We start from the raw sequence: 23,271 nt of genomic DNA, 5'->3' as shown, positions 1-23,271 counted from the left end.
CAAATTGTTGATATACATGACAGACAACAATGGACCCAGAACCAACCCTTGTAGCACACATCTTTGGCCTCCGGTTTGAATAACAGCCGTCTACCACCTCCCTTTGTCTTCTACCATCAAGCTAATTTTGTATCCAATTGGCTAGCTCTCCCTGGATCCCATGTGATCCAACCTTACTAATCTACTCAGATTACCATGAAGAACTCTCCTTCTCAATCTGTCCCCTCGCCTGAGGCACTGTGACCATTAGATTAAACCAGCACCAGTCACCTTTCTGTAATGACAGACCAGCCTATGGTCCAGTGGAGCTCTAATGACTTTACCTTGTTTTTACCATTTACTTTGCAAGTATTGTGTTATCTCAAGGTGGGTAGATATTAAAGGAGATACTGTAGCTGTACAGAACCTTGGATATGCACCGTCTAAAGTATAATGTTCAGTTTTTGACAGTGAGACTCACAAAAGTCTGAGGAAGGGATTCCAATCAATGAGATCATTCTGGGCTGTTAAAAAGTTTAATTCAGACAAGTTGTATTCTCTTAGATTTGAAGATTGAAGGGTAATCTAACTGAGCTGTTGAAAATGACAACTACATTTATTTGGCTATGCATGAGATATTTTGCATCATAGCCAAATTAGGAATTCGCCTGAAATTGTCTTAGAAACGATAAATCTTGCATTCGGCATAATTGAAGAATTTTTCTTCTTGAGCTGCATGAACATGGACGAAGGATGATGACCCAACTCTCCAAGTTGCTATTGATGTATCAGAGAATAAAAATAAACTTCTTGGACATTGCTGCAATTAATATTCATTGCATATTTACTTAAAGTTGTTTTCAAACATTAATTATTTATTAAAAATTGAGGAAGGGAAAAAGACTTCCATTGAGTGGCAACACAACTGCCACTCCAGAAACATGGTTTGTACATTTCTGTGCAATGCTTACACAAAGGCAAAATATTGCGGATTTTGGAAACCTGAGACAAACACAGAATGTTGTAGAAACCCAGCACTGAAGAAATGTCAAACCAGACTCAAAATCTTGACTCTGCTTTTCTCTCTATAGATGCTGAGTTTCTTCAGCATTCTCTGTGTTGCTTCACTGTGATGCTTGTTTTTTGTCCTCCCTCTGTAAGGATTTCATGGGGCAAGAAAATGGTTTCCTTGGCTTCACCATATACCATGTACTTACTAAAGAATTGCATTGTTGCAACTATTCAGTAATAATTTTTGGTCTAATTTTAATTAGTAATTGCACATAATAAATGCTTGTGTGGGAAATGTAAGCTGTCAAACTGTTATAGTTTGACACTCCATTCACCAAATGGTGAGGAATAAGGCATAGGCATTGTATTGTCCCCTGTAACAGGGAGTATTTGATGTGGATGATCTAGAGAGAGAGAGTTACTCTGCAACTCATCCTGCACAGTACCTGCCCAGGGAGTGTTTGCGATGTGGACAATGTTAAGGGAGCTTTACTTTGTATATAACCTGTGCTAGATCTGTTCTTGGAGTGTTTGATGGTGACAGTGTAGATGGGGCTATACTTTGTTTCTAACTCGTGTAGCTCACTTTACTCTGTACCTAGCCCATGCTATACCCTGCCTGGGATTAGTTGATTCAACAGTTTTTATTGTGGTCTTTAATTGTTCTATGTGTCTGTTTGATTAACTAAGTTTTGTGTGGTCACTGAGAAAAGTGAGCAAACCATAGCTAGCTGTCAGAAACATGGAACAGATATGTTAAAGCACTGAATAGAATATAGAAGATTGTGTATCATCTCTGCATAACTTTGATGGATATAAAATACACATCATAAAGCCAGCTTTACTCTGTATCTAAAACTGAACTGCATCTGACCTGGCAGTGTTAGGTTCGATGTAAAGAGGGAAATTTACTCTGTACTAGACCTTGCTGTACTTACCTTGTATTGATTGATGGGGCTGAGGTGTACCAGACTTTTGAATGCCTTTACTGAGTTTGATTCCAGTTTCTTGTTCCTACTCTTTCACCTTGATAAACACAAATATTGGCCATACATGTTGTAAAAAGTCATGTTGTTTCTCTCTTGATAGGCTGAAGATATATATATCCAATATATGAAGAAACATTTTCCAGAACTCCTCAGAGGTTAGTTGCATGTGTCTTAAAATCTGTGTCTTTAGTAAAACCATTCAGTGAACGAAAGGTAGTTCTAGCCTTTAAAAAATTGTAATGTTTATCTCTGACTGTGTATATGAACAGACTAACATCATTTCATTTCCTTCATATTCTATAGTCAATAATTTCTAAAAATTTCTTTCACAGGAGATGGGCATCGCTGCTAACTCAGCATTCATTGCCCAGAGGGCGGTTAAGAGACCTTTGCAGTGGTTTTAGAATTACATGGAGGCTAGGCCTGTAACAGACAGCAGTTTCCTTCCCCAAATGACATAAGTGTATCCCATGGGTTTCTAACAACAATGGACACAGTTTCATGGTTTTCATTAGACTCCTAATTCCAGATTTCTATTGAATTCAAGTTACATCATCTGCCATGGTAGGATTTGACCTGACTCCAGAAGAGTACTTGGGTCTTTGGACTACTAATCTAGCAGTAAAAGCACTAGGCTGTCACCTAGACCTAGACTGTTATAATCTGCACACAAATATAGATAGTACCCATGAGCTATCATTGCCTAACACTGAACACTCTTGTGCATTCAGTAATAACAATACTTAGAAACAGGATATTCCATGTATTTAAGCAGGGGGGGGGGGGGGTGGTGGGTGGTGGGTGGCGGTGGGGGCGCATGGGATTTCTATGTGTTTTACATCAGGGATATTTAGAACATAGAACATAGAACAGTACAGCACAGAACAGGCCCTTCAGCCCACAATGTTGTGCCGACCATTGATCCTCATGTATGCACCCTCAAATTTCTGTGACCATATACATGTCCAGCAGTCTCTTAAATAATATTTGATACCTCTTTGGATGGGGTCTGATGTTTGGTGTTGTGAAGCACTTGAAATATAGAGAAAGACTATGTTAGAATGCTTTTCGTGTTGATGTTTGTTATGGTGGTACTTGGAATAAGAGAAAAGTGTTTAGGTAATCAAACCCATTCCTTCCAGTGACCATGTCTAGTCCATACGACTGTGACCTCACCCAAAGAGAATTATTTGACAGGGCCTAAAAATCTATCTTGGCAAATGTAGTAGATGCTCACAGAATTATTTGTTGCTTGTGATATCTTAAGTTCAACAGAAGGCCCATCGAAGAGACATGGGAGTTAAAGTGAAGCGCAAGAACCATTTCTTTCTGCCCTCAACGGGAAATTATTATGAAGATGAAATTGAAGAATACCTGCAGGAATCAGATGAAGAATGTGATGAAAGAGTTAGCCCACTAACTGCCAAAAACTCTGAATGTAGGACAGCTGTTTTATAAATATTGTTGAATTTATTTCAATTTAAATCTTTTCCAATATGTTTCTTTCTGTGCATTTCTCCTGAGTCTCCTTACTGGGAATACTGACTCTTCACCCCATTGCTGAATATTTATGGAAAAATATATTTATTAAGTATCTCTGTAACATTCCCCTTATCAAATGTCCTTCTTACTTGCCTTTTCACACTTATTTGTTATAACAGTTTCCTTATGAAAATTTCTCTTTCACACTTATTTTCTGTACTATTTTGCTTGTTATGATACTTATGGTAAGATTGATACCATACCTACCTTAATAACATGGTACATCCTCAGACTCATCACCATTGGAGATCAGTTGGTAATTAGAAAGTAAAGCCAAGATAAGGCGAGAGGTTGTGAAAAGAATAAAATGCTATAATGTAAGGCACTCTGTCTGAAAGTATTTCCACTACATTCGATGAATTATTGACAAAAATGAAATAAGCAGGCCTGATCTCATTGCCATTACAGAGATGTGGGTGTAATGTGGCCAAGGCTGGAAATTGTTTGAGGGTATTTGATATTTATGAAGGATAGACAAAAATTGAAACAAAGGATTGGTGATTATTTTTTATAAAGGGTGAAATCATTACAACAGGGAGAAAGGATCTTAGGTTAGAATAGTAGGATAAAAAAATTAGTTTGGAGCTAGAAAATCAGCAAGGAGTAGCAACAATTGTGACCACAAAACGACCAAACAGTAGTGATTTTGTATGTTATTGTATAAGTCAAGAAATTAAATGTCCTTGTAGCAAGGGTATTACAATAATCATGAGGACTTCAATCTACATATAGACCTGGTAAATCTAATCAATAAGAATGCTGTGGAGGAAAGTTTCCTGAGATGGACATGAAATGGTTTTCTAAAACAGTTTGTTGAGGAAGCAGCAAGAGATCAATCTCAATAACAAGTCTGGTATTGTGAAAAACAAAACAGTGAAAATAATCTGATTGTACAGGATGATGGACTGTACACACATAGGACAGCTTGGCAAGCCGATTATTTCAACATATTCCTGCCCACTGAGCTGATCCTGCCCACTGAACCGTTTTCTTCCTATCTTCGCTCTGTTAATTCTCTTCGTACATTCTCTTCCCATTTACAAATTTCATTCTTCTGCTCCTTTATGTTGGCTCTGCAATGTCCAGTTTCGCAGGGTTAACTACCTCCTCTTTACCCATGGACATACAATCCCTCTGTATGTACATCCCACTGTCAGGATGATTTAGATTAGGTTAGATTAGATTAGATTCCCTGCAGTGTGGAAACAGGCCCTTCGGCCCAACAAGTCCACACCGCCCCTTGCAGCGGCCCAACCAGACCCACACACCCCTGAACACTATGGGCAATTTAGCACGGCCAATCCACCTAGCCTGCACGTCTTTGGACTGTGGGACGAAACCGGAGCACCCGGAGAAAACCCACGCAGACACGGGGAGAATGTGCAAACTCCACACAGACAGTTGCCCTAGGCTGGAATTAAATCCAGGTCCCTGGCATTGTGAGGCTACAGTGTTTACCACTGAGCCACCGTGCCGCCAATGATCTGAAGGCCGGCTGCTTCATCCTTGAAAGGAAGCCTGAACAGTCTCCATCCACCACCACTCTCCCTGTCCCTGGCTGAGGCTTACTTTCTTCAAGTCAAAAGAATGGCTATGGGTACCTGCATGGATCCAAGTCATGCATGGCTCCTTCTGAGGCATGTGAACATTCTTTATGCTAGTCCTACTCATGTCCCCGTTGATTGATCTCTGATACTCAGTATATTTTTGATGCTGCATCTTCCTGTTCCAATACTCCACTGGGGAGTTTCCAACGTGTCTTCCTTTATCCTCAACCAAGAAATCCACCCGCCTCCCCTCCCCAACCCTCAGGACCCTCAGGTGAATCTGACCCATTCCCCACATTTCTGCCCTCAGATCTTCCCCCTCCTTCATGGAACAACACTTTCTCCAAAGCACATATATGGAGTTAGACTACAGGTCAGCCGTTGTCTCATTCAATGGTGGTGCAGGTTTGAGGGGCTGAATGGCCTACTTACTGTGGATATGTGAAACTACCATTGATTGTCACTTTTTCAAACATGTAGCTTAGTAAGTCTTTGGGCTCTATCCTATCGTTTACTCCCTACCCCACCCACTTCCCTATTTTCTGCTTATAAACTGAAGTTTTCCCAGCCACCATCAGTTCTGAGGAAGGGTCACTGGACCTGAAACGTTAATTCTGTTTTCTCCTTCACAGATGCTGCCAGACCTGCTGAGCTTTTCCAGCAAATTTGTTTTTATCCCCCAAACATTATTTGGCTGTCTGGGATTAACAGCCCAGCAATAATACCACGAGGCCACTGCCCACCGCTGCCCCCCCCCAACTAAATTAGCTCTTGACTGTCCCTGAAATATCTTAGTAAGACATTCCGTTCTCAGATAATTAGGGATTGGCAGCAAATGCTGCCCCTGTCAGTGATGTTCACACTTCATGAAGGTGTAATATTGGAAGATGGTGTTGATGTTGAAGGTTAGTCATGACCTAGTTGAATGACAAAGAAGGCAAAACAAAGTGCCCCTGCACAATTTCAGATGGACAACCCCTCCACCTAATATAGTTCACACTTAGGTTTGAAGGGAATTAGAACTCAGAATAAACACAGTGAGACCATAAGACATAAGAGCAGAAGTAGGCCGTTCATCCATTGAGCCTGCTTCACCATTCAGTGAGGTCATGGCTGATCTGATAGCCTTCAACTCCACTTCCCTGCCTTTTCCCCATAACCTTAGTTCCCTTTCTGATTAAAAATCTGTCTATCTCAGCCTTTAATATACTTAATGACTAAGCCTCAACAGCTCTCTGCAATAAAGGATTCCATAGATTCACAACATCCCTGAGAAAATAAATTCCTCCTCTTCTGTGTCTTAAATGTGGAACCCTTTATTCTGGGTATTGCATATAATATAGCAAGAACTCTTCATGAGTTAACCACGTAAAACTCACCATCTGCTGACCACTTTTTATCATTTCCATGACACTGAAGAACAACTTCACAGAGATGTATAGGACCGGCTAACCAGCCACTCCAATATGCCTCGATCTAATGACTGCCTAGTGCTTTTGTAATCACCACTTTTAGAGTCATAGAATCCTACAGCATAGAGACAGATCCTTCAGCCCAAACAGGTCCATGCCGACCAAAATGTCCATCCACACTAACTCCATTTCCCTGCACTTAGCCAATATCCTTCTAAACCTTTCCTAACCAGGTATTTGTACAAATGTCTTTTAAATGCTGTTAATGTATCCACCTCAACCACTTCTACTAGCTACCCATTCCATATGCAACCCCCCCCGTTTAAAAAATGTTGCCCCTCAGGTTACTCCCTTTCCCCTCTTCCCTTAAACGGATGCCTTCTAGTCCATGATACCCCAAACCTGGGACAAAGACTGAGTGAATTCGCCTTATCCATGCGTCTCATGATCTTATACACTTCTAAAAGATCCCACCCCCTCAGTCTCCTATGCTCCAAAGAAAAATGTCTGGTCCAACCTATAACTCAGTCCCTTGAGTCTGAGCAACATCCTTTTATATTTCCTTCTGCACTCTTTCCACTTTGATAGCATCCTTCCTAAAGCAAGGTGACCAAAACTGAACGCAATACTCCAAGTGCAGCCTCACTAACTGATTGTTGTATTCGATTGATTGTTGGATTGTGGTCTGGTTGTATTCAGGATTGGAGTGAAAGACATTATAGATACCATATTACCATTAATTGAATATTGCCTTCTAACTACTTACAAAACAGGGCTTTCCATGCGAATTCTAGTCTAATCCATTTCCCAGTAGTTTTGGTTGTTATCGCATCTTAAATCCTAATGACTATTCTAGTATCATATTTAACCCTTTGCATGACAGTGCTCTCTTCAATACACCAGCAGGAAGAACTATGCAGAATCTGCTTATTCTCATTCTTGCTCTGATCAAAATGATCTAGAGCCAATTACAAAATAAATAAAGTGACAACGTTAAGTGAGTTTACAACTGTTTCCCTGCATTACCTTAACCCCAATTCTTTTCCTTCCTCAAGAAGCTTGTTCAAGGAGGCTCCTGCCATTCCCAGCCCCAATGGTTGGAAGTAGGTGAGTGTGGATATCAGGGGAGGACAGAGTCATGCTTAGCTGTGACACTCCTTGTCCATGGTGCATGCCATGGTTCAACACTTGGCATGAAAAGGAAGCCTGAATAAGGAAGAAAATTTCCACAAAGCACTTGCTAGCAGAAAAGAATGAAAAGTCAGCTCAGTTTTTGATTTGACTTATTATTGTCACATGTACCTATGTTAGGTGAAAAGCTTTGTTTTGCATACAGTACAGGGAGATCATTCTGTACAAAGTACATTAGGGTAGTAGAACAGAGCAGAGATTACAATGTTACGGCTGCAGAGAAAGTGCACAAAGAACTAGATCAACATTAAATTTAAAATATGAAAATTCCAATCAGAAGTCTAATAACAGCGAGGAAGAAGCTGTTAATGAATCTGTTTGTGCTTGTGTTTAAGCTTTTGTATCTTCTGCCCAAGGCAAGAGGTTAGAAGAAATTAGAACTGGGGTGGGGAGGCTCTTTGATTATTTTGGCTGCTTTTCTGAGACAGCAAGAAGTGTACCATTTGCCATTAAGTATGATGTAATTCAGATGAACTCATTTAAAAGAGAAATGGTCAGAGTTTTTACTGGAATATAGAAAGTGCATGAATTAAGGAGTAGTTTGTGGGTTTAAATCTGACTTTCTGTTGAATGGCTGTGTGGGTGGCAAAAGGAACTGCCTTCCATGTTGCAAACACAAGTGGAGTGACAGTATAATGAAACAAAGAACTGCAGATACTCGAGATCTGAAACAAAAGTAGAATTTGCTGGAGAAACTCAGCAGGTCTGTGATCATCTTTCAGAGTTCCTCTTTCCACAGATAATGCCAGACCTGCTAAATTTCGCTAGCAATTTCTGTTTTTGTTAGTGGCTCATAATGATGATTGTAAGTGTTTATTTTGAGGCCATTGGCTACCAGGAAATGGATGGAGTGATGTGATTGTGGAATTACAAGACCATGTTTTACTCGTGACAATATGCAAGGGGATTGTGCTGAATACAATCTTGCCCTATCCTCTTTTAGGATGGTAAGAACTGCTGATGCAGAGTCAGAGAGGGTCCTGACCCGAGATGTCAACTTTCCTGCTCCTCTGATACTGCCTGGCCTGCTGTGTTCTCTAGCTCCACACTGTTTTATCTCTATCCTCTTCTGGTGTGATTTCCTTTACTGAAACAACTTTTGTTTTAATTATGCTAAGACAAAAAAGAATCTTCTATCACTCCTCTCTCCCTTCTTCCCTATTTTAGGGTGTCAACAAAAGCCTGTTTTACCCCGTACAACTCAGATTGTGATTGAGGATAGTTTTGGAGAGCTTGTCCATCGTTTGTGTGAGCCTTGGGACCTGTATGGCCTTTCAGCCAAACATCAATTACCCTGTTGGCCACAGGAGTGTGAAGTCATCAAAGAACGTATCAAGCACATTGGTGAGTTCTGGCTATGGATCAGGGAGCATGTTGGACAATGGATATCATGATGTAAGGTTTTTCTTTCTCCTCACACATGCACATGCATATATATGATTTTTAGTGTTTGGATTTTAGAATAGTAGTACAGAGAGTTGAATATTTTCTGAAGGGTTTGGAAAAATGAAGCAACTAAATGAGACAGTCTTTCCAGAACTACCTCATTCAGTATGCGTCAGTGATCAGGGATCCCTGGAGTGTTAATGGAAGATTGTTTGGACCTTGCTAATGAAGTTAAACATTGTAGGCCATTGCCTTGCTTTCCGTTCTGGGTAATCAAGGAATGACTTCTGGTTAGAAAACTCAGAGATTGAAAGTTTTAGGAAAGTTCAGTGGACACCTAGGAATTCTAAGATTCTATGGATCCAATGACCTGACTGGTGTTGGAAACAAACATAGCTTTCCTCCTGAAAAAAAGGGCATGGAACAATTCAGGGAAAGTAGTTATCTCAGGTTAGAAGTTTAATTTGTGAAACTTCCATATCAGGGTGTTTTTTTCTATTTACTTGTGGGATGTGGGTATCGCTGGCTGGAACAATATTTCTTACCCATCCCTAGTTGCCCCTTGAGAAGGTTTGGGTGAGCTGCCTTCTTGAACCGCTGCAGCCCATGTGCTATAGATAGACCCACAATGCCCTTAGGGAGGGAATTCCAGGATTCTGACCCAGTGTCAGTGAAGGAACAGCAATATATTCCAAGCCAGGATGGTGAGTGGCTTGGAGAGGAACTTGCAGGGGATGGTGTTCCCATGTACCTGCTACCCTTTGAGATGGAAGTGGTCATGGGTTTGGAAGGTTCAGTCTGAGGATCTTTGGTGAATTTCTGCAGTGCATCTTGTAGATGGTACACACTGCTGCTACTGAGCGTCGGTGGTGGAGGGAATGAATGCTTGTGGGTGTAGTGCCAATCAAGTGGGCTGCTTTGTCCTGGATAGTATCGACATTCTTGGGTGTTGTTGGAACTGCACCCATCCAGACAAGCAGGTCTATCAGACTTGTAGCCGAGGTAAACCAATAAAGATGTTGAGAGACAGTGGAGCAAGTGTCACTGATGCTGGCGGATGATACTACGCTTCTACAGTAGTTAATCAAGGAGAAAATATTAATTGGAGGTATACATGGAGATTACAAATCAATCTCATATTCAGAGCCGGATTAAAGGTGTGACCTTGTAAATAACAAAATTGTAGTGGGAGTGGTGAAATAAAATTCCTATTGTGGGAATTAATTTTACTTTGGGAAGTGAACTAACAAGTTCAAGAAGTGGTGGAACAACATTGCAAAAGACCTTGAGATACAGCAGGAGAAACATCTCAGATTGTTTTCTGATGGTGTCATGACTAGATCTCAAGCCAATAGATATAGACTGCAAGAAGAAGAGTCTGAAACAGAAAGATTTTTAGAAATTCAGTTATCAGATTCAAATATTGATCAAATAAATAAAAGGAATCAAAGTAAAGAGAATCAGATTAACGTTCAAGCCACTGTCTTCAATAAAAATGCAACAAATAGGTCCAAAATTGAAAGAGTTCTATCAAGCAGCCTATCTGAAATTGACTTTAAAAAAAAACCTGAGTATTTACTACTTGGAAGTCAAATTACTAGTGAAGAAATGTATAGTACCTTAAATGGGCAGTGGTCAGAATTCTATCTGAGTATCATAACGTTTTATGAATAGCTCACAAAACTCCAAAGACAGGTCCGTCAAGGTATGAAGTGAATATGAGTAAGGAAGATGAAAGGAAAATTTATTAACACAATTACATAAAGATGTAGTCAATTTTTCCAGACTATTTAACATATATTTCAAGTAATGGGGATACCCCAACTATTAATTTAATCTATACATATCCTCAGGGTAACCAGCTTTTGAAGAACTGGTTATCAGGGCCTTAGTAGATTGTGTAGGACCCCACACAAATCAGAAATTGCAACCATTGTCTTTTAATGATTATGGATGTTTCCGTAAGTTTTCCTGAGACTGTGCCTTCAGGAAAAAGATCCTACAGAAATGTGAATGTAAAGAAAAGTTCAATATTTTGCAAGATAGCGATCATCCAAAGAAATATAATTGGATTCAATGATCAAATTTAGTATTACAAATATTCAATACAACTTATGACAAGCTTGGAAATAAAATGGTGTACCTAATTCTTATCACGGACAATCTCGAGGTGCATTGGAAAGATGTAATCAAATTTTGAAGAACACAATTAAGATTCTTACTAAGAATGTCCTAATGAATGGGGATAAAGGAATTTCTTTGTCACTGTTTACCATTAGGGATGCCCCTAATGAGTTCATGAGATTCAGCCTTTTTGAGCCACTATGTGGATATGAAGTGAGAAGTCCATTTAAACTGATTAAAGAAACATTGATAAACCAGGGCTTGGAAAGTACACTTTTAGCCTATGCTGTAGGCTTCTGAGAGAAACTGGTGAAAGCGTCTAAGATGGCCAAAAAGAATTAGAAGAATTCTCCATCAACATGAAAATGAAAGCAGATAGAGAAGGCCAAAGTTAAGCATTGCTGATGACAAGCAGCTAGTATCGCTCTCAAGAACCATTAAAAGCAAGATTCATTGGCTTTATCAAATCAAAAAGAATCTAAAAGAAATAAATTATGTAGTGAATATTTCACATAAGACAAAGAATCAGCTGATGTATTCTGTTAATAAGTTTGAAGGGTTATTATTACATGGATGATTGTCAGGAGAGAAGTGTACTTACTGTAGTGAAAGATATAGGGAATGCAACAGAAACATTTGGGACAGCATGATGGCTCAGTGGTTAGCACTGCTGCCTCTCAGCACCAGGGACTCGGGTTCAAACCCACCCTCAGGCAACTGTCTGTGTGGAGTTTGCACATTCTCCCCATGTCTGCATGGGTTTCCTCCAGTCCAAAGGTGTGAAGGCTAGGTGGATTGACCATGCTAATTTGTCCATAGTGTTCAGGGATGTGTAGTGTAGAGTAGGGGTTGGGTCTGGGTGGGATGGTCCAAGGATTGGTGTGGATGGGTTGGGCCAAGCCCCCACACTGTAGGGATTCTACAAAATCTAAATTGGAGAATGACTCAGAAGTTGACAATTGAAAAGTTGACTTGATTTATTGTAGTTAAGTGTATCTAAGTACAGTGAGAGGTTTTGCGAACAGTACAGGCAGATCATAGCAAACAAGGACACACAGATCATAGGGGATTCTCCAGGAACCAGATTAGTCATAACATATAGGTATAAAAAGCTCAGTGATAATGGGAACTGCAGATGCTGGAGAATCCAAAATAACAAAGTGTGGAGCTGGATGAACACAGCAGGCCAAGCAGCATCTCAGGAGCGCAAAAGCTGACGTTTCGGGCTGACCCTTCATCAGTCTGAATGAATCTCTGATGAAGGGTCTAGGCCCGAAACGTCAGCTTTTGTGCTCCTGAGATGCTGCTTGGCCTGCTGTGTTCATCCAGCTCTACACTTTGTTATCTTGGTATAAAAAGCTCAACAGCTTAATCTTCCAAAAAAACTATTGGTGTAACTTACAGAGGCTATTACAAAATCATGATTCATGAGTGTATACACTGGAGATAATTTTTGTCCATGATATTTTATGTAGACATTGCATTACTGTTTGATGTTTGATATTGAGGACTAAAATCTCTTGTTCTGAATTCCTGTAAATTAATAGTTTGTGGGAGTAGATTGGGAAGTAGCTGGATGTTTAAGGTCTCTTTATTTTCTAATTGTGTTCTATATCTCATGGCAGAACCCTGACCTCATTTAAAGGTACTTGTATCCATACCTGAAGTAACCTACTTAGCTATGAGCCAAGTGCTGGAAAGTGGAGAGTGGCTGCCTAGTTTTTACTTTTGACCAGCATAGACATGATAGATTGAATTTCTTTTTTCTCTGCCATAACCTTTCTCTATGTCCCATATTTCTTGTATAGAATACAATGCTGGGTTTTGAGACAATTCTCAACTGTTCTCTCTTTTTACAGTGGGTGTTTCAATAGGCCCAGAACCTTTGTATAGAGCAACAGGATTGGAGCAAGCACCAATCTATATAAACCCAGAAGAGGGTGAACTGGTTTATAGTACCACTAAAGGTAAATTTGAAATGTGCTCTGCAGTCTGCATAAAATAGAGATTTTAAAAAGAAAGCAGTGAAGCAAGATTTCTCTGCATTATTTGTAAAGAGCTGCCTTTAGTTTCTTAACTGTTCAAATGCAGTTATTGTTTGGTGTCTGTAAAAGCTGGCGGAAGTAGATCCAATAGTAGTTTTCAAAAGCCATTTGAATGAATATTTGAGAGTAAAATATTTGTAGCATTTTGGGGCGAGAGAAAGGGATTGGGACAAACTAGACAGTTCTGCCAACCAAGATGCATCGAATGAGCTATTTTTATACTGAATTGTTCGACAATGGTGAAACTGTCAAATTCAGCACGGTATAAGGATTTGAAATTCAGAATTCTACATTTGAGGTTATGCCCATCGTTGATCTGCTATTTCCCAAGAAATTTTGGATAAGTTTTCCCATGGTGGGGTAGTCCAAAACTAAAGATTTACAAGGATATTGCTCGGATTGGAGGGTTTGAGCTCTAGGGAGAGGCAAAATAAGCTGAAGCTGTATTCCCTTAAGATTCGGAGGCTGGGGGTGACCTTATAGAGGTTTATAAAATCATGAGTGACATGGATCAGGTAAATAGACCAGGTCTTTTCCCCAGGGTGGTGGAGTCCAAAACTAGAAGGCATAGGTTTAAGGTGAGAGGGGAAAGCTTTAAAAGGGGCCTAAAGGTCAACTTTCTCATGCAGGGGTTGGTGTGTGTATGGAATGAGCTGCTAGAGGAAGTGGTGGAGGCTGTTACAATTATAACATTTAAAAGGTATCTGGATGGGTATATGGAAAGGAAGGGTTTATAGGGCTATGGATAAATGCTGACAAGTGGGACTAGCTAAATTTAGGATAATAAAGTGTGAAGCTGGATGAACACAGCAGGCCAAGCAGCATCTCAGGAACACAAGAGCTGACATTTCGGGCCCAGACCCTTCATCAGAGATGATGATCTCTGATGAAGGGTCTAGGCCCGAAACGTCAGCTCTTGTGCTCCTGAGATGCTGCTTGGCCTGCTGTGTTCATCCAGCTTCACACTTTTTGGATTCTGCAGCATCTGCAGTTCCCATTATCTCTAAATTTAGGATATTTGTTTGGCATGGACGAGCGGGACCGAAGTTTATATTGCTGTGCTGTGCATCTCTGACTTGATGATTCTACAGGACATAGGTTAAGGCGAGAGGGGAAAGATTTGAAAGGGACCTGAGGAGCAACTTTTACATAGAAAGGGTGAAATGTGTATGGACAAGCTACCAGAAGAAGTGACAGAAACAGGGCAATAAATGCTGGTCAACCAGTGATGCCCACATTCCACAAAGGAATAAGTAAAACAACAGGTACAACTACAAAATTTAATAGACATTTGAATAGCTGCATGCATAGGAAAGGTTTAGATGGCTATGGGCCAAAAGGTAACCTTTTCTAATGAAGAGTCTAGGGCCAAAACGTCAGCTTTGGTGCTCCTAAGATGCTTCTTGGTCTGCTGTGTTCATCCAGCTCCACACTTTGTTAACTCGCTGACTAGTTCAGTTTAGGAAACCTGGTTAGCATGAATGAGTCTGGCCAAAGGGCCTGTTTCCATGTTGTATGACAGTATTACGCTAAAGATGAATCTATATTCCTAGCAAATGCTGTGCCAATGGGCAATGTTGGATCTGGTCTCATCCATTTTTTGTTAAACTGCATGAGGCTCTGGCCCACACCTGAAAGAGACCTAGCATCATATTTCCCCAGGTGATACTGGCATCCCTGGTGACAATGGCTAGTTCCCCCTTGCAAATGTTAATAAAAGATCCAATTGTTATTTGTGGTTTTCTCTGTGAAATTGGTCAGAATGTTTGTGGAACGTGTGCTGGGCTTAAAGAGGGCGCTGTTACTCCCCTTAATATAACTAAAGGCTGAAACACGAATCTCAGCATCTCCCAAATTCGTCAATAAATCAATTATTTTGAATTTAGTAATTTGAAAGGACAGTTTTACCAGTGTTTTAATTTTTGTGTGAAGGACCTCAGATGAGAAAAGTGGCTTAGATCAAGGGAATTTGCAATGGCCATTGATTTGGCCAAGAAAGGGATCATGGGTCAGGAGTCACAGCCTATGAATATGGATAGTCCATTTAGGATTGAGATGAAGGGCAATTTCTTCACCCAGGGAATGGCGAGCCTGTGGAATTCTATGCATAGAAAACAATTATGGCCAAACATTGAATGTTGTCAAGAGGATATTATATTTAGGCATGAACAGTTTGGGGAGAAAGTGGAAACAAGGGAGTAATTTGGATGATCAGCCATGAACATAGTGAATGTCAGAGAAGACTCAAAGAACAGAATGGTCTACTCTTGCTCCTCTGTTCCATGTAAAGGCAGAGCTGGGATTAATTTGGTGAGATTTTATTGGAAGGTATTGGTCAAGCAGCAGTAAGCCTCAGTCAATCTTTGCACTACTTGATTAGTGGCTGAGCAAGTCAATGTCAATCAGTACTTTCAAGAGTGGAGGAGAGGGAAATATTTGAGAGTGGAAGCAAACGAAAGTACATTAGATTTAGAAAGATTGCTCTTATGATTCAGGATAAATTGTACATTTCCCATTGCTGAACATCATCTGTTATGGGCAAGTGGGGTTTAGGGGTATTTCATGTCAAGGAACAGTGATCATGCAACTCCACCATTTTCTACCTATGATGGATAGAAGACCATAGTTACAGATATAGAGATTTTTCAGTGTGTGCTTCCACAGCCTAATATTTCCCACCTGAAACCTGAGGTTACATGATTTTCTTTTCCATGTCAAAACTGAAGATACTGCAAGTAAAGCTTGTGATGCATTTGTCTTGCAGACTATATGGAATCCAGTTTCACCTTTTCCCGAGTGAGTGGCAGTTCCAAGCCCCTGAAACAAGCAACCATTAATGTCAGCGATCCAAACAACACACTGATGTTTGAGTCTCGATTTGAGAGTGGGAATCTCGAGAAAGTATTCAAAGTGTGCGTAAGGTTTTTCAGCAACATGTAGTGAAACAATGAGCCCCACTTCCTAAATATTTGAGGTCTACTATATGTGCCATAATTAAGCATTGTAAATCTTTTCAAATTCTCTGTAAAAGCAGCTTCCTACTTGGAGTGCGTGTTCGGGCAATTTATTGTTGGATATTTGTGTGTCAGCCGTTTTTGAACAATACCATTGTTATCTCTGTGTCAGAAGGCCAGACTGCAGCACACAATAGGGGTTGACACTTCTAGAGCAGTATTGAAGGGCCACTGCATTGTAATTGGTTTCTTTTTGAGATATTAGGTCAAGGACCCGTCTATTTTCCCAGGTGAAACTAAAAGATACCATTTGACTAATTTTGACAGTTTCCCTGATATCCAGGCCAATAATTATCCCTCAACCAACATTGTTTATTGTATAATAATTGTTTGCAGGTGGTTGTCAATAGCAGTGGATTTACTTGACCTCCACAAAAAGGAGCCCTTGTGGTGCAGTGATAGTGTCCCTGTCTCTGAACCAAGAGGCCCATGTTCAAATGAGATAACAAAGTGTGGAGCTGGATGAACATAGCAGGGCCAAGCAGCATCTTAGGAGCATAAAAGTTTTGGGGAAGGGTCTTGGCCCGAAACTTCAGCTTTTGTGCTCCTAAGATATTGCTTCACGTGCTGTGTTCATCCAGCTCCACGCTTTGTTATCTCGGATTCTCCAGCATCTGCAGTTCCCATTATCCCAAGTTCAAATGACATCTGCTCCAGAGGTGTGTCATAATATCGCTGAGCAGATTGATTAGAAGATAGTTTGAGGTCCATAAATAGACACAGATTAAATCTGTAGTCATTGGGTTAGGACAGATATGTTTCTAATCTAGAGATCTGTAAGTAAATACAGAAGTGTGCAAAGATTGCTTCCAGTTCTATCCTTCACTAGTTGACTGTGGAGAATAGAATAACCACCCATGTTCTGCACTCCACAAACATGAAGTTGTCCAAAATTCTTCTCCCCATAATCTCAATTAACGCAAATTATTTTCATCCATCACCTCCCTTCTCACCAACCTATGTTCAACTCTGATGAAACAGATTTGACAACGTGAACACTTGTTTTTTAGTCCCTCCAATGACCCTGCTGCACCTATGATCCCTCCCTCATGACCCATTTCTTTGCCATCACTTCCTGCTCTACAAGCCTCCCCAATATCTGGGCTCCATTGATTTAGGATTTTGACACAACCTAAGTTTTCCTTTATTTATTCATTTCATAGAATCATAGATTCCTACAGTGTGAAAACAAGCCATTTGGCCCAACAATTCCACACTGACCCTCCTGAAGAGAATCCCACCCAGACCCATACCCCCCAGCCCATCCCTGTAACCCTGCATTCCCTGTGGTCAATGCACCTAACCTACATATCCCTGAACACCATGGGCAATCTAGCATCACCAATCTGCCTAGCTTGCACATCTTTAAACTGTGGGAGGAAACCAGAGCACCTAGAGGAAACCCACACAGACATGGGGAGATTGGGCAAACTCCACACAGCCACCTGAGTTTGGAATCAAATCTGGGTTCCTGGCACAATAAGGCAGCAGTGCTAACCACTGAGCCACTGTGACACCCTGCAGATTTTTGGGATGTGGGCATCACTGACTGGCCAGCATTTATTGCCTGTTCCTAGTTGCCCTTGATGCTGCCTTTTTGAATGCTGTAGTCCACTTGGTGTAGGTTGACCCATAATGCTCTTAGGCAGGGAATTCTAGGCTTTTGACTCAGTGACAAGTGAAGGCACAGCAATAATATTTCCAACCCAGGGTGGTGAGTGGTTTGGAGGGGAACTTGCAGGGGGTGGTGTTCCCATGCATCTGCTGCCCTTGTCCATCTAGATGGAAGTGGTGTGGGTTTGGAAGTGCTGTCTGAGGATTTTTGGTGAATTGGCTTGTCATTAGTGGATTTGTCTTCAGTTGCCAAGACCGGAATTCCTGGAATTTCTGTCTAATTCTGTCCATCTCCCTACCTCTCTTTCATCCTTTCGAAGATAGTCTTTAAAGCCTACCTCTGGCCAAGCTTTGGCCATCTGCCTTACATGATTCAATATCAAATTTGGGAGCAGTTGATGGGAGACTATAAAAGGATCATTATTCCAAATTTAAACTGTGCCACATATTTCCTGGGAATGTATGATGAGATGGAACTTTGTTTTGATGACCTAACAACCATTCATCTGGGACAAATTGCTGATAATGATAATAATAAACTTGCTGTGATCTGACATTGTTGGGATATCAATAAGGAGTTTGCTTCAATTTCCTCTCAGCACACGATGAATAATATTAGCACTATTCAAATAAGTAGCTTTATTTATCTCATCTAGAGTATTATTTAGTTATCATAATACACAGCCTAAATACTCAGGGCATTGTGCACTTAATATTCCCTGTATCTTAATCAGCTGTTGTTTCCATTCCACTTCTGCAGAGGGGACTACGAATATAACTTAATGTTACGCACGGACCTCTACACAGCAAAACACACCCAATGGTATTACTTCCAGGTGCAGAACGTGCGGCCAGCAGTCCAATACCGCTTCACCATCATTAACTTGATGAAGCCCACCAGCCTGTATAACATGGGAATGAAGCCGCTGTTATATTCCACAAAGGATGCAGAGCTGCTCAACGTCGGGTGGCGCAGAGTAGGGAGCCAGATCAAGTACTACCGAAACAACTATGGCAACAGCAAGCACCACTATTACTCACTCACCTGGACCTTTGAGTTCCCTCATGCCGGGGACGTCTGCTACTTTGCCCACTGCTATCCCTACACCTACACTGACCTCCAGGACTATGTGAAAGATGTGGTCAATGATCCGGCCAAGTCCAAATTCTGCAAAGTCCGGGTGTTGTGCCGTTCTTTGGCCGGGAACATGGTTTACGTCCTGACTGTGACCAATCCCTCCCAGAGTTCCAAGGCCGCACTTGAAAAGAAAGCAGTGATCCTGACCGCCCGTGTCCACCCAGGTGAGACCAACAGCTCCTGGATGATGAAGGGTTTCCTTGACTACCTACTTGGCAATTCGATGGATGCCAGACTGCTGCGGGACACCTTCCTCTTCAAAATCGTGCCAATGCTGAACCCTGATGGGGTCATTGTGGGGAATTACCGGTGCTCACTCTCTGGCCAGGATTTAAATCGTAAATACCGGTCCTATTTGAAGGAGTCCTACCCTTCTGTGTTCTACACCCGGAAACTGATCAAACGGTGAGAGAGAACGTCGCAGGTGCAATGTGTGTTCCAAGGTAAAAGGTATCGCCCAGTCAAGCTCGGGTCTCATCTCGGCTGGGGAGGTCATCTCATTATTCCTGTGTAGACTAACTATTGGCATAACTATTGACAACATTTCAGGGTCACTCATGAGGCCATGATGAGTGTATGGAATCAATCAAGATTAGTGCAATTAGAGTGTGGGCCTGTTGTCATACAGTGGTAGTGTCACTGCTTCTGGGCCAGGAGGCCCAGGTTCATAGTCCCACCTGCTCCAGAGGTATGTAATAACATGTCTGAACAAGTTGATTAGAAAATACCTTGGGAGGGGGTGTGATTGATAAGGTTGTGGCCTGTGCAGCCCAGGTAGAATTCACAAAGCACAAAGACAGACAACAGGAAAAAGAGTTCAAGCCAGGAGAAATGCTGTGGTGAGCTTAAAAAAATACATTTCCTGCTTTCTTTTGCAAAGACAATTCCATCTCCTAGCCCATCAAAGGCTTACCATTTTGGACCTCTCTGTCTAGGCTGTACTGACATCTCTGTTCCAAAACAGGTATAGCATCTGCCAATGTGGTATACTGTATCCATTGTACCCGGTGTGGCTTCCTCTACATTGGGGAAACCAGGCGGAGGCTTGGGGACTGCTTTGCAGAACACCTCCGCTCGGTTCGCAATAAACAACTGCACCGCCCAGCTGCAAACCATTTCAACTCCCCCTCCCATTCCTCAGATGACATGTCCATCATGGGCCTCCTGCAGTGCCACAATGATGACACCCGAAGGTTGCAGGAACAGCAACTCATATTCTGCTTGGGAACCCTGCAGCCCAATGGTATCAATGTGGACTTCGCCAGCTTCAAAATCTCCCCTTCCCCCACTGCATCCCAAAACCAGCCCAGTTCGTCCCCTCCCCCCACTGTATCCCAAAATCAGCCCAGTTTGTCTCTGCCTCCCTAACCTGTTCTTCCCCTCACCCATCCCTTCCTCCCACCCCAAGTCGCACCTCCATTTCCTACTTACTAACCTCATCCCACCTCCTTGACCTGTCCGTCTTCCCTGGACTGACCTATCCCCTCCCTACCTCCCCACCTATACTCTCCTCTCCACCTATCTTCTTTTCTCTCCATCTTCGGTCCGCATCCCCCTCTCTCCCTATTTGTTCCAGAACCCTCACCCCATCCCCCTCTCTGATGAAGGGTCTAGGCCCAAAACATCAGCTTTGTGCTCCTGAGATGCTGCTTGGCCTGCTGTGTTCATCCAGCTCCACACTTTGTTATCTTGACATAGAGTAAAGCTTCCCGTATACTGTCCCCAACAAATGCTCACAGAATATACAGCACAAGGTTCGACGGAGAGTAAAGTGCTCAATTCCTTCTGCTCTTTTATTTGCTTTTCAAAATACTTTCATGGCATCACTGCCTGGGCTGGCATTTATTGCCCGTCCCTAGTTGCCTTTGAGAAGGTGGTGGTGAGCTGCCATCTTGAACCGCTGCAGACCACAATGCCCTTAGGGAGGGAATTCCAGGATTTTGACCCAGCAACAGCAAAGGAACTGTGATATAGTTCCAAGTCAGGATGCTGAGTTGGGCTTGGAGGGGAACTTGCAAGTGCTGGTGTTCCTGTATCTGCCATCCTTGTCCTCCTAGATGGAAGTGGCCGTGGCTATTGAATAGCAGGAAGAGAGTCAGGATAAGAAGGGGATAGTTTTCAGATTGGCATCCTGTAACGAGTGATATGCCAATGGGAACTGTGCTGGGGCCACAATATTTTCCCACACATATTAATGCCTTGGATGAGGAAAGTGAATGTACTGTGTCCAGTTTTATGGATAATACAAAAATGAGTTGGAAAGCAAGTTGTTAGGATGACAGTGTCAACGGAGGGTTACAGACAGGGCAAGTGAGTGATGATTACCAGTGATTACTATAATTAAATTCATTCCCTCCCCCACCCAATCATAAACACTTGGCAGAAGATATATAATGTAGGAAAATTTGTTGTTACATACTTTGGCAGGAAGAATAGAGGAGCTGAACGTTATTTGAATTTTGAAAAATTGCAATACCTACATAAATCATAGAAAGGTAGCAGTAAAGTTCAATGGGAAGTGGGGAAGGCAAATAGAATATTGGCCTTGATTTCAAAGGAAGTGGAATATAAAAGTAGGGAGTTTTACTAAAATTACGCAAAGCATGGGTCAGATCACTGGGTAAGAGCAGTATGCTGGCATTGGAGGGCCGTACAGAGAAGGTTGTGGTATATGAGGAGAGTTTGAATAGGTTGGGTCTATACCCATTGGAGTTTAGAAGAATGAGAAATGACCTTATTGAAACATATGAAATTCTTAGGGGACATGACAGGGTAGATGAGGAGAGATTGCTTCCCCTTGTGGGAGAGTTCAGGACCAGAGAACATCATCTCAGAATAAGAGGTCACACAATTCAGAAAGAGATGTAAAGGAAATTGTTTTCTCAGGGATGGTAAATCTGTAGAATTTTTTGCCACAGAGGGGTGTAGAGGCGAGGTCATTAAGTCTGTTCACCATTGAGACAGGGATAAGCAATCGTTAAAGGAATCAAGGGTTATGGGGAAAGGCAGGAAAGTAGAATTGAGGATTATCAGATCAGCCATGATCTCATTGTATCAGCGAGCAGAGTCGATGGTCCAAATGGCCTATTTCTCTTATCCACTTTATGGTTTTGTGAAAATTATGTTTTCTCTCATTGGAGATGGTCATTGCTAAGCATTTGTGTGACATAAATGTTACTTACCACTTATTGGCCCGAACCTGGTCATTGTCCCGATCTTGCTGCACTTGGACATTGTCTGCTTCCGTATCTTAGGAATTACGAATGGTGCTGAACTTAGTGCAATCATCAGCAAACATCCCCATTTCTGACCTTACAATGGAGGGAAGGTCACCATTTTTGTTTCTTTCCAGGTTAATGGAGGAGCGTACAGTTTTTCTATACTGTGATCTCCATGGACACAGTCGGAAGCAGAACATTTTTATGTACGGCTGTCAGAGCCGGAGGCGGACTGTGTCATCTTATGCCAAGCAGCGTGTGTTCCCCTTCATGCTTAGTAAGAACTGCTGTAACAAGGTACAGTCTAATGGTGTAGGATTTCAGGGTAATCTTACAGCACTTCTATGGCAAAACCAGTGAAAGCTCTTTAAGAGTTTAATTCTTTGAAGGCTTGATCTTTACCGGATATAATTATCTTTTATCTCAATTTTAGAAATTTCTGCATAACCACTTAAAGAGAAGTTGATTAGATTTTGAGGTACACTGTATCAAGGAGTGACATTGATCTCATAGTTCCTTCAAAGAACCAGCATAGATGCAATGGGATGCTAACTCAGAGTCCAGGGCTAATGTTCTATTAACATGAGGTTGAATCTGGCCATCGGGGAGGCGATGGCCTAGTGGTATTATCACTGGACTGCTAATTCAGAGATCCAGAGAATGTTCCAGGGACCCAGCTTCCAATTCTGCCACAGCAGATGGTGGAATTTGAGCTCAATAAGAATTAAGAATCTAATGATGACCGTGAATCCATTGTTGATTGTTGTAAATTCCTTCCCTAAAGGACATGAGTGAACCAGATGGGATTTTCTGGGATTTATGGATTTATGATCATGATTAGATTCATAATTCCAGATATTGTTTTCAGTGAATTCAAATTCCCCCGTCTACTGTGGCGGGATTCGAACCTGGGATGCCAGAACATTATCTGGGTCTCTGGATTAACAGTCCATCAATAATACCCACTAAACTGCCATCTCCCCTTGGCTGGTAGGACTGGCCGAGGAGGAGAGATTGATTCAACCAGGTTGAATTCACTATAGTAAAGGATGAGACAAGAT

At 41.6% G+C, this 23,271-nt stretch overlaps 1 protein-coding gene across 1 annotated transcript in view; it reads left to right on the top strand.

Moving 5' to 3' along the window:
- Nucleotides 1–23,271, top strand: part of LOC125455510 (cytosolic carboxypeptidase 2-like) — a 213,777-nt gene that overhangs the window by 11,541 nt on the left and 178,965 nt on the right. Inside the window, exons 2-8 of the mRNA XM_059649433.1 lie at nucleotides 2,080–2,134; nucleotides 3,247–3,417; nucleotides 8,839–9,015; nucleotides 13,041–13,148; nucleotides 15,991–16,138; nucleotides 18,615–19,397; nucleotides 22,345–22,507. Coding sequence (XP_059505416.1) covers nucleotides 2,080–2,134; nucleotides 3,247–3,417; nucleotides 8,839–9,015; nucleotides 13,041–13,148; nucleotides 15,991–16,138; nucleotides 18,615–19,397; nucleotides 22,345–22,507 — 1,605 coding nt within the window. The remainder of the gene's footprint in view (nucleotides 1–2,079; nucleotides 2,135–3,246; nucleotides 3,418–8,838; nucleotides 9,016–13,040; nucleotides 13,149–15,990; nucleotides 16,139–18,614; nucleotides 19,398–22,344; nucleotides 22,508–23,271) is intronic.

The sequence above is a fragment of the Stegostoma tigrinum genome, chromosome 10 (genome assembly GCF_030684315.1).
Source record: "Stegostoma tigrinum isolate sSteTig4 chromosome 10, sSteTig4.hap1, whole genome shotgun sequence".
Lineage (NCBI taxonomy): Eukaryota > Metazoa > Chordata > Chondrichthyes > Orectolobiformes > Stegostomatidae > Stegostoma > Stegostoma tigrinum.
This window is presented reverse-complemented; position numbering and strand designations above follow the sequence as displayed.